The sequence below is a fragment of the Lepisma saccharinum genome, chromosome 29 (genome assembly GCF_977018435.1).
Source record: "Lepisma saccharinum chromosome 29, izLepSacc3.1, whole genome shotgun sequence".
NCBI lineage: Eukaryota > Metazoa > Arthropoda > Insecta > Zygentoma > Lepismatidae > Lepisma > Lepisma saccharinum.
This window is the reverse complement of record NC_139257.1, coordinates 34,093,205-34,106,117: the sequence shown is the minus strand read 5'-3', so window position 1 is coordinate 34,106,117 and position 12,913 is coordinate 34,093,205. Positions and strand designations below refer to the sequence as shown.

The 12,913-nt window shown below is 35.6% G+C and overlaps 1 protein-coding gene across 1 annotated transcript in view; it reads right to left on the bottom strand.

Moving 5' to 3' along the window:
- The window catches only part of LOC145981334 (solute carrier family 23 member 2-like), a 91,244-nt gene that overhangs the window by 14,026 nt on the left and 64,305 nt on the right, over window positions 1–12,913 (bottom strand). The window contains exons 6-10 of the mRNA XM_083114548.1: window positions 11,436–11,556; window positions 10,189–10,330; window positions 9,926–10,039; window positions 6,321–6,460; window positions 835–982 (exon numbers count right to left, since the gene is read on the bottom strand). Of these exons, the coding sequence (XP_082970674.1) occupies window positions 835–982; window positions 6,321–6,460; window positions 9,926–10,039; window positions 10,189–10,330; window positions 11,436–11,556 (665 nt within the window). The remainder of the gene's footprint in view (window positions 1–834; window positions 983–6,320; window positions 6,461–9,925; window positions 10,040–10,188; window positions 10,331–11,435; window positions 11,557–12,913) is intronic.

Genomic DNA, 12,913 nt, shown 5'->3' with positions numbered 1-12,913 from the left:
AGATACAGTAGACTAATATTATCCGAATCCATAGGAGTTCAATATAAGCAGTGTTGAAAGCTCAAACTGAGTTTTTGTAAATGGTTTTAAGCAAAATTTCACAATTTGCATTCTAATAAATTAAACTGCATGCTCTATAGCCCTAAGGGCCAAGGGCTGTCATAGCAGTTTTTCCATTGGGTGGAGCGTGATCAGCGCATCAAGTCCTATCGCCTGTTTTCTGGCTTTCGAGATCAAAGTCTTCTCCTTCTTCTTTTCAAGAAGCTCCACAATTGTCCTCATAATGTTGGATCAATGCCGAAATTTTGAGGGCTTCCATCGGGAATTGAACCTGGGACCTCTTGCACCAAAGGCAAGAGCAGTAACCATTTGCTACGCAGGAGCCTAATTTGCATTCTAACTTGGAGAGCCAGCAAAGTCTAAGTACCATCTTTAATATAAACACGATAATAGTGCAAAATATCTCGTCAATTTCGTGCAAGTAGGGAGCATGAGTGAACATATTTGTAAAATATACACTGAATATAGAGCATATATACACTTGTCTTGTGTATTAAATTGGACTGTGAACATTTGCTTCTAATTATGGCAAAGAACCTCTGACTGTGTCCTCAGTCATAAAAGAGTATTCATTGAAATCAAATACAGGAAAATGCAACAAATCATAACATAAAGCAAACATATGTAGTTTAATATGAACAAAAGATGGAAAAAAACTACTCTGCCAATTATTTCAAAACAGAATTTAGTATCAAATGCTCTGTCAAACTCTTGAATTTCAGTAACATTTAAGGTCAAACCAACATTATCTGCAGACAAACACTTCACACTTACCGACGGCTGCCACCATACCGAAGGTGACACAGAAAACACCTCCAATGACTGGCCCTGGGATGATGATGAAGAAGGCGCCTACTTTACTGAACAGACCGAGCACAATCATGATGAGGCCAGCATACTGCACAACTCTTCGGCTTCCTACCTGCAACACGAAAATGCTGGTAAACATACTGATGTGACAAAAGGTTTATTTTGTCGAGTATTTCAACAGGAAGACACGAGGAAGAGGAAAGGGGGGGGGGGGGTAACTAAAATTTGAAAAAGAAACCGGAAAGCATATCTGGCGGGAAAGCCTGACGTACTTCCAACTTCCACCGCGAGATGTAGTGAGGAGACACTATGACGTGCCAGTGTGCTGAGTGCAGTTGCCTTGTGCCGCTCGTTCTTTGTGTTGACAAATGTTTGCTGCAAACAAATAAGGAAGAGAGAGTGTGTGTGAAATTTTGTTTCCTATTAGGGAAAACTGCAGCTGAGACTGTAGTGATGTTTAAAGAAGTATTTAAAGAAGACATCCTAGGTAAAACGCAAGTGTACAAGTGGTTTGCACGTTTCAAAAAGGGGGAAATGTCAGTGAAAGACCAACCGCAATCTGGACGACCTGCCACAGCAAGAAATGACGAAAACATTGGAAAAGTGCAAAATGCTGTTTACGAAGATCGTCATCGTACTATTGAAGAAATTGCTGAGGTGGCATTTTTGTCTTGGGAGTTTGTGCCAGCAAATTTTAACAGTGATTGCGTAAAAATGTGCGGCAAAAACATCCAGAAATGTGGAAGCGTAGCGAATGGTTGCTCCACCATGACTATGCCCCAGCCTACACTGCTGTGCATCCAACAGTTTTTGGCGAAAAACCAAATCCCCGTTGTTCCTCACCCTCCATATTCACCGGACCTTGCACCTTGTGATTTTTTTTTAATTCCCCCGCATGAAGAACGAGCTCAAAGGCAAACGCTTTGCCGATGTGGCTGAAGTTCTGGAGCAAGAGCTTGAGGCCTTGAATAATATCCCAGTTGAGGACTTCCAAAAATGTTTCAAGCAATGAGAATGCCATTTGGATAAGCGCATCACATCAAATGGACAATACTTTGAAGGAGACTAAGGTATTTGTAACTCAAAGTTAATAAAACTCATCCTTTTTGGCATATTCTGGCAATTTTTTTGGCAAATTCCGGTTTCTTTTGGGTACGTCCTTGCATTAAATGAATGTTAAAACTCTCATAAATAATTTCAGCTACTATGCAATTTACTCATTGCTTTTATTATATGCAAAGTTTTTGTTTCTATATGGCAAATAGAATCATGACAACTACTGACTTTTGGTTCTAAGTCCACTTTATGCATAGGAAGGCTAATCAGAACTGGACCTATAGTTTAAAGTGGGATCCGAACCACTTGTGCCTTCAGCGGGTACCGAACCCAGTACCCCTTAATTACAAGGCAATGATGTTACCACTATGTCATCAAGGAGGTGCTAATCATGACAACAGAAATGTTGATGTATCAAGTAACATTCCTAAGATCATTAATAAGGAATAATCCTTATTTTTAGCTTAATATGCCATTTATTCATAGTTTGTGAGTTGGATGCTCTTTTATAATTAGGAAAGAAGGGAAGATGATAAAATAAATAACACATGTGGCAGTTTATCTTTGTTTTCACACTGACTACATTGACAAAAATGCTCAATAGCAGCTGACCACTCATCATTTAGACAGGAGTAGAACATGCTTTCCCTGGGTATTGGAGTTTTGCCACTGAATAAACAATATCAAAGAACAAATAAAGTCAAATTGAGACTTTGAATACAACAGAATGATTAATTTATGTATTGTATGATCAATAGGAAACTTGCAAATAAGCAAGCCAACTTTCATAACTTTCTATTCTATTTTAAACTTACTTTAATACTGTATTACCTGTTTACATTCTATTTTCTAAATAATGAACAATTAATTTTTGACCCAATTTAATTCTTCAATACAGAAAAACATTTCAGCTCAATGTTCTGTTAGCAGTTATCTAAAACATACTAAAAAATGCGCAAGAAATGTCTAAAACAAAAAATTTTGATTTTGTTTTCTTGTAATTTATGAATTATTGATGCATTAATTTACTACTAAGCAACTAGGAGTTACATATGTACGTCTAAACATAATTTGAACAGTTTCGAGGCTAACCATTTTAAAAATAAAAAAAACAATATTTTTTAACAATAATTCAAGCCTTCCAATAGGCCTGGCCAAAGCAAACTATTGTAGGTGGCAGCACTCCTGTTGTGTCCCCACACTTTTGATGGGCAATTGTTCTCCCATTTAAACACATGAGGAATTTGTGCTGAACGTGCTGCTATTACATTAAATTGCAAGTTTAGTATCATCTTAACCTCAGAAATGATGTCTGAACATGATAACTGAATAATGAGTGCTGTAAAAGTATCATAAAAGTATGTAAAAGACGATCGTCAACAACAGAAAAGATATCGGAACTCAAAAAAGCCTTCAAATTTGCACAGCACTTGTTTACCTCACTTGCAATTTTCACAATTTAAGTGATCTATTGTTGTGAATTCGGTAAAGAATAATGCATAATAATTCCATGCGACTGTAGTTTTATTTTTATAGTTGTTTTTAATAACAGACTTTTTTTTTCACGTGATATCATACTTTTCCACGTATCTAATAAATATGGTCCTTTGTTTTATATACGCATATTTATCATCATAGTTATTACAAAAACTATGTTTTCTTCTGTTTCATGTCTCGCAACCTCTAGGGCTATCTTATTTACAGGAATTTTAATTTTAAAGTTTTTGTTACCGAGAAAAAGAAGGATGAAAATACGAGGGGGGGAATATCTGCTTAATACAATGAAAACATACGTTAATATTAAATTATTGGATAGGGCATAATGCCAGTCATAGTGTATAATAATATATATCATGCGTTTACGCACTTAATACAGTTTTTCTTTATAATTTTGGGAGTTACTTCGATTCCTACTCCCGCTGTTGAATTACACATGCTTGCAACCAGAAAAAAGCAAAGCATAGTGTAAAACTCTAAATTTTTGTATTATCGACTCATGGCAGCTAGAGACGACCCATATGACATCAAGTTTAGTGCTCTTTGTGCATAAACATACTATATTTAGCTCGTTTTCGCAACCATTCCTTTGTGCTTTAATATATTAATCCTTAGGTTCAAGAGAATGTAATTTTCGGAAACTTATGACTGGCTACATAATCTTAAAGCTTTACTACACCCATTTATATTATCGATTTATATGAGAAATTCTTACCTTTTTATTAAATAACGTTTTAATAGCCATCCCATCACATTCCAATGTAAAGCTTACGGCAACAAAATGATGAACAAAATTATTTAGGGATACAACAGGATTGGCGTTGCCACCGGAAAAGTTTGGCAATAAACAGCCCCATTGTCCTTTTATTGACTAAGGAGTTTCATTATGCTTGCTATTGTATTTTGGGTTATTTTTAAGTTTCTCTTCTCAACATTATCATACTACTATGCTTCATCCTCTCATATACACCTCTGCTCATCACTAGACACCAGATTTTAAAGGGAAGTCCTTTTATTATTATTTTTCAACATTGATCATGGAATGATAATTATCTTCCACTAACAAGATTACATGGTTTTGACTTCTCTTTTTTTCCCTTTTTCAGCCCACATTCCCTTTTTTAAAACATTTTCCTTTGTGGTCCCTTTATTGACTATTTTTTCAGCCTACATTCCCTTTTTAAAAAACATCTTCCTTGGTCCCTTTATTGACAAGATATAAAATATTTTGTAAGACTGTATTTTCTCTGAACAAAACATTCAACAATTGTCCATTTGGTGGAGCTTACAGGAAAGAAAGAACAAGCACCTTCTACCTTGCCTTCCCTCCTTGAGAGTTGCAGTGATTGTTGAAACAATGCAATCTGGGCTTACCCAGCAACAAATGCATTGCAAGCGGAACACCTGTTGGGTTGAAAGTGTACTTATCTGCTAAATATAGACTTTTATTGTGAAGTTTTAACTTAACTGTGTGACAGTGACGACAGTATTGAGCGTCAGTGAAGCAAGCTATGGAATGTGATAAGCTGTTGCATGGAAGATTTCATCAAAATGGATGGTAAGATTATTCGCTGTATTTTACCTTAAAAAAAGGGAAATGAAAAAAGACACTAGTTTATTTTTGCACTCCACTAAAAATATTATTTTAAATGAAAGCGCAATATATACCATTCATACATAAAAAGTGATACATTAATAAAAAAATAATGTATCCCTTTTTGTATATGATATGATTTATTTCCATCCACTTGATCATATAAGTACAAATAGGTCAATTACATGTATAATTTCGAGTACAAAGGAATTAACACATACTTATGCATATTAAAAAGTATAAAAGAGTATAGAATAACATAAAAATAGAAGAAAAATCAAAGGTTATGGCTATTAGTGAACATAAAAATAAAATAACATAAACATAGAAGAAAAATCAAAGGTTATGTCTATTAATGAAAAATATGATCTAAGTACTCCTCTGTGCTATAAAACAAATACTTCATAAGCAAGCTTTTTTTACTGTTATTTTAAATTTGGTTGGATTATGATTCTTGAATTACTCTGGCAGCTTGATATAGAGTTTTACACCTTGAAATCCTAGACCACTATGTGTTTTGGATGTGCGGACAGTAGAAAGGTGGAGGGAGTTATGCATACGAGTGCTGTACTTGTTTATGTCCAGATTTTTTGAGACGATTTTAGAATTTGTATGAATAAAGTACAATGTTTCTAATATGTACAAACATGGAAGAGGTAATATTTGAAATTCATTGAAAATTTGTTTTGTTGGGTTTGAGAGGGATACATTCTTCATAAATTTTAATATGCATTTTTGCCAAATAAAAATTTTCTGCATTTTGGGTGAACTGCCCCAGAAAGAGATACCATATGTAAGTACAGGTTGAATCTGTCCAAAATATACTGTCCTTAAATCATTCAAAGTTAAAACATTTCTCAAAATTCTCATCATGCTTAACTTTTGAGTTAAATTAGTAATTTGCCTGTCCCAAGACAGGTTTGTGTCTATCCATACTCCTAATAATTTTATTGCATTACATTCTTTGACGACATCATTGTTAATAATTACATTTAAGTTTTTTTATTTGTTTTACTGGATTAAAATTTATTAGAACTGTTTTATTAACATTCAGGGAAAGCTTGTTGTTGTTTAGCCAGGTGTTTAGTTGTGTTGTTGTTGAAATGAAATTCTTTTGAAGTTGCTCATATTCCAGGCTTTTTACTATGATATATGGTATATATTGCACTTTCATTTAGAATAATATTTTTAGTGGAGTGCAAAGAAACTATAGTTTCATTGCCCTTTTTTTTTGGCAATATTTTCCCCTTTAAAATCCGGCCTACACTCATCACATATCAAGTATGGTTGACTTTTCACTTACCTTAGTTACTCCAATTGCCCCAATATTTTGACTGAAACTTGTGGTTCCATTTCCAGTCCCAAAAAGTCCAGCCAGAAGACACCCAATGCCTTCGGTTCCAATTCCTCGATTGACTGCATGTATCGGCGGTGGTGGAGCTCCTATTCGGGGGAAAAAATATTATTGTTACACAACATAGTTGTATTGATTATTATTTTTGATTAAGCAGATATCGTTACATTTCCATACAGAGAGAGATGATGTTACATGGCAACTTAAAGTCTCTTTATTAACTTTAATAGTAATCAGAATGATCACAACGTGGCTTTGATTTAAGTCCACTTTATGCTCAGGTAGGCTAATTGAGGCTGTGCATAAAGTTTAAAGTGGGTTACAAAGAACTACCCAATGTACTTCCGCAGCAGATTAAACCGGGAACCCCCTGGTTAAAAGGTGACAGCATCTTTATTATGCCATTAGGGAGGCCCAGGAGACAGTGTTGATACATGAAGGGAAATTTCCCTTTTGCAGGGAAATTCGAACCGAAATTTTAGCCAAAAGGGAAAAGGGAATTTCGATTAAAAGTACCACAATTGCAGGGAAATTTTAAGGTAATCTGACTACATTATTACGTTTATGTTAATTTCGAATTTCATATCCACATTTTTATGTTATTTATTTTGCTCTTCCTACTTGTTTCTGCTCCTTTAAGTTTATTGTACGTTGCTTTTATACATCTTTGGATAAATAGTAACAATGAGGATTAACTATTAAATGGATTCCTGACCAGGATTCAAACCTGAGACATCTGGTCAGGAAGTGATGACACTGAAATGTGAATTTTCTAAAAATATTTCTTATTCAAATAACGAATTCAATGGAATACTTAACTACGTACTACTACTGCTTCCACCACCACTAATAATAATGCTGCTACTACTACTACTACTACTACTAATTATTATTATTATTATTATATAATTTGCTTAGGTGAAGGGAAAAATTGGTCCAAAAAGGGAAATTTGCCCCTTGGAAAGGGAAATTGTGCCCTCATATTGTGGTAACACTGCCAGGGGAGGTTCTGTAGGCAGATTATGTGAGTGTACTATGGGAAGGCAGGAATTGAAATATAACTGTCTCTGATGAGTTAAATTCTACTTAAAGATTTCAGCAATCACTACATAGAGTAAAAGTGCATGACCCCAATGTAAATTCTATTAATCTGTGTCTAATGCACGTAATTACTTTTCTTGTTGTTAAGTTCATTCTTTGGTTGAGATTTGGATATAATTAATTCTATTCTGCACATAAATCTGTGAATTTACAAATTTCTTAATTTTGGTAACATAATGTTATGGCACTGAAGTAGTTATTCTCTATCCACTATAGGAATTCTTAAAAATAATTCCTTTTCCACATGTTATTTTACTCATAGCTGCACATTTCATAATAAAAGAACCCTGTTAACTATATTTCTACATGAGAAATTCTTACACAGCTGCCACTCAAACAACCAATAGGATTTCTCAGAAGCCAAATGCAAAATTCTTACAGGGAACGGAGAATAGTAGTCTCGCAGAATGATTGTATATAAAAAAAAACTGAACAAGATTTTTTAGAATTTCTAGAGGTTGTTTTGTGCTGGACTGTAATATGTAACTGGTGAGTTCATCAGTGTTTCCATTTTTGACTGGAACTATTGCAGTCCAAAAAAGGAGGATGGGTACATCACATTATGTGTACCTCAATATGCAGTGTTTCTACAAGGGTTGGATAAAAAGTAATGGCAACACTGCTGTCCCATGAAAGGGGTGAGTCACAGCGCCACAAATGTTTCGTGGCTGATAAAGGAATGTCAGACAAGGAAGTAGAGTGAGTGGGAGCGATCGTATGTTATTCAGTCAAAAACAGCAGTGCTCTGAAGCAGAGGACGAGAGTGCAAGCGCCCTAACAATATGTTTAGGCAAGAAGAACAATGTCTCTCAGGCAGACGGTCAACGCAGCCTACTACTGCACCTTCTTGTAACACCACCTTCGTCTCACATTAAGAAGGAAGCGATGGCAAGTTCTGGCACGGTGTCCCATCATCATGCTTGACAATGCAAGGTGTCAAACTGCGAACACTGTAACGGTGCTCCTGCATAACTGGTAGTGGGAGGTACTGGAACATCCGCAGTATTCACCGGTATATGAGACCGTGTGATTACGACCTTTTTGCCAAAATGAAGGAACCATTGGGCGTGAAGCACTACGACATGCGCGAAGCCATCATACGTGCTATAGGGCGGTCACTGCGGGACATCGACAAAGATGGACGCTCTGACGGTGTACGACGCCTTCCATACGTGTGGCAGAAGGTCGTAGAGATGGGGGGGCGATTACATTGAAGGAATATAACACATGCTCCTCTGCCAATACAGTCAAGTACCAATTATACCAGTGTTGCCATTATTTTTTATCCAACCCTTGTATTATGTAGTAAGGGTCCAGGGACATTCACTAAATTAGAAAGATGCAACTGAAATGAAAATCGTACACAGCGATGGTGCCTAAATGGCAGGAAACAGATGCCCCTTGGGCGATCAGCTCCCTTTTCCATGGTATACAAGGAAAACTAGATAAATACATCCTGTTTTAGTAAAAATGTGTATTTTGAAGTACAGTAAAACTTCTCAATAACGGACAGGCCTGGGGAAAATATAAATGTCCATTATTCAGAAAAATGTGTAGAATGTTACACAATAGGATAAGCATATTTCAGTACATACTCTACAAACATAATTTAAAATGTCACTGATATATGTTTTTCCAACAGTAAACCGCACGGCCATGTCTCGAACACTAAGTTTCTCTCTCTCGTAGAAATTGATGACTTCAAATTTTTGCTTTAAAGTCAGTCGTTTGCGTTTCTGCGACATCGTAGCAGAAGTGACAGCCACTTCTCAAGATAACCACAAAGAATAATGTCCACTGTCTGCACTTTTAAAAAGAAATACGTTCAGTGTAACATGAAACAATGTGCGCTAGTTCAAAATACTAGCCATTCTGTCGAATTCCAGGAACTGCGACCATTTTCTTTCAGGCTGTCCATTATTAAGAAGTTTTATTTGCATTGGGGAGGTACTTTTCAGTGTCCAGGTCCATTATTAAGAAGTAATATTGCCATTAAACCCCATGTATTTCTGCTCGGGAATTTGAAAATGTCCATAATTTAGAGTTGTCCGTTAGGAGAAGTTTTACTGTATATTAAATATGACTGGTCCCCTATTATTTCCACACCCCTCCCTGCCTCTCCACTTATTATTTTTCTGTTGTGTTCACTGTCTTAGACACTAGGGATGGATGATATCAGAAATTTGATATCGCGATATATCGTCAAGAAAATATCATCACAGACAATACGATATATTTTTCCGTATTGCGATATATGCAATATCGTGTATCACCAAATATCGTGATTTTACTATTGCCGACACGATATATATTGCCAAAATATCATGACGATATATCATGATACTATATATATCACCAAAGTATCATGACAATATCTTGCTGATATATCGTCTAGTTGATATTGCCTGAATGATATTTTTTCAATATATCGCCCAACAACATAACACACTTACCACAAAATTTGGCACATGCATAGTAGTCGCCCACAGATTCAATAGCTCCTGCAATAACACCAGCCATTATCCCAAAAACGGCTGCGGCACTGGTACTGGGAAGCCCCCATTGACCTAAAACAAGAAAATTGTGTTGAATTTTCACACACAACCCTGTGAAACTCACTTTTTTTAATGAAGTTTTAATGTACAACAATTTATTTTCATCTTAAAAAATAGTTTATGATCGGAGCAGTGGAGGAGAAATGCTTTATTTTACTTACATGGATATGGAAATCGAAACCATGGTGAATCATGCAGAATTCTCATCTTCAGATCTGTCCGGGCTAAGTTGGCAGGACCAAACACATCTGCAGAAGTCAGGATGGTGCAAAAAACCCACATCAATACAATACTGAGAAGCACCTGGAAAAAGATAAAATATCAGCCAACAAATATAATAAATTTTATGCCAGTTTTCTACATTTAGATTGAACAGCTGACTGTGATCTATGTGCAGAAGAAAAGAATAGTTTGAACTAAAAAATATACTTTCTGGGGGCCAAACATTGTCTTTTAAAATAAAGAATTGTTCATAACACAGATATGTTTTATTAATTCTGACGAAACCAGGAGCATATGTTTGGGCTGAATAATTTGGCAATCCTAACCTACCTAGTTTATTAAAAGCTACTCTGCATTTACTGAGGCCTGGATTTTTATGTAGCTGCAAAATATGTACACTCGCTTCACTTCTTTATACAATATTTTTGTCCAATGTGCACTTGAACCAACATTATTCAATTATTTTTAAGTAGAATTTTCTATTACTTTGTGTTATTGGTCTTGGTGAAAATGAAAACGTTTCTAATTAATTAATTTTACAAAACTTTAAAATCAGTGCATCAAAATTGTGTTGTATGAATTATAGTATTACTAAATTCGTTGACTGTACTGCACAAATAAAAATATTACCATAGTTTTCTATTCTTTTTGGGGTCCTAGTGTATTTCTCAGAAATTCTGTCAGCTGTACTACCTGAAATTGCTTCTGCTACAGAATCAGCAAAATGTGGCAGTAGTGAAGAATAAAATATGGATGAACATGGAGTCTCAATTTTTGCAGTGTTATTTTGATGGCTTAAAACAAGATTAAGTGAAAAGGGTGGACCTACTACAATCAGATAAAAATTATATATTTTTTAGAGAAATCATACAGTGAATATTTGTCCCACAAATATATCTGCATTACTAAATGAAAAGTATAGAAATGGCACAAATACCACATATACCTTAAAATTTGTAAAATAAAATTCAAGTGGATCCCTCGTGACACTGACATTTGCCATTTTTACTTGGCTATGTACAAAGGCAAGATATGAACTGTAATGACATAAAAATCCAGGCCCCAATGATTACCTGAGGGTTCAACCAAACTGTTTTCATTAAATAAAATATTTTTTTTCATGTTGAAAACACCAAATTAAGTTTGCATACATTCCAAACCCACTATATTTAATATTAAAACTTACTGGAAAAATTTGGAAGACTGGAAACTTCATAGGTTCCTTCTTTTCGCCTTTGCTGAATGATGGAAGAGGTATCTCAATATTTCTCATATGAAGTGAAAATATTGTCATAAGGCTTATCGTTCTGGAAGAAACACACAGAAGCCATTACACACTATATTGTTGGTAGAATAAAAATATTTTCCACTTTCCAACAGTTATCAAAATTTATCCAGTAATATGTTGCTGTCAATTTTTGGCTGCCATTTTATGGTTCATGTCACACGAGGATGTAAAGAAAAATATAGATTTTAAGTTCCAAATTGAGGACTGAAATAAGATGTGAGAAGTCTATTCAAGTACCATAGAATGCACAGGGCATGGCACATATAACTTTTATGTCAAACCTTGTTTAAGTCCATAATAGGCTAATTGAAAACGAATCTACACTTATAAGGGGATCCAAACCACTGTGTAATGTACCTCCACGAAGGATCAAACCAGACATGTTAAAAAGGTATGCACCTTCTTAGTACAGAGAAGCTTTTTTGCTAATCTTAGGCATCTTCAGGGGTGACCATTTACAGTCCGGCCAAGGAAGACGAAACTACCTGGAAAGGACCATTCCAAATGTGAGAGGGGGAGCAGGGAGATGCACTCCCCAAAACTACCCTGTGGTATTTCGCTTCTTGTGTTTATTACCGCTTGCTGTGTTGTGTTTGTGATTTGTGATGGCTCTTACAATTCGCAAGAAACCGTTTCGAAGTTGAATGAAAAAAATTGGGACGTTTTGGCCCCCTGTTGCACATTCTACAAAACACCCTTGTTATAGTAGAAAATGTCATAAACCATTCAGTTACTACATTTATATTTATAACACATTAATACTATTATTAGTGAATACTATCCTGATTAGTGATGTGTACATTTGTACTAATTAAAATATTTACTAAGGAGATCAATTAATTGAATTATCTGAAATGAAGCTACGGTTTACAAGTGTTTTGAATGCTGTCCTGATATGTTCTGTTTGCTAATAGAGCATATGTATGGTTTTAATTTCATTCTGAACCCTTACATAATTCGTAAACATCTCTCTATGTATTTTGGCGGCGATGTTACTGCACTGAAACTTCATTGTTGTTTCCACAGCAGCCGATTTTCAAGGAAACCACTTCCTGCTCAAAGTACCGTCACCAGTGGTGTAGCGTTACAGTACGCCCATACGCCCGGCGTTCCCTGATTTAAAATTTCAAAAATACGTAAATGCTGTAAATATAAAGTAAATCTTGACTAATTTCATATATGTTTGACCTTCATGGCATTATAATAGCTATTTTTCGCGCCCCGCTTGCAACTCTCCACTAACAACACTCGTTCCAGCAGTTTTTTCAATGCCTTTCCTGCCTGGACGCTGGGCAGGTTCGGCGTAAAGAACTCTATATTCCTTGCTGTCTTTCTGGAGGGAAAGCTTGGACCGGCTTGGATCTCTACAGCACGCG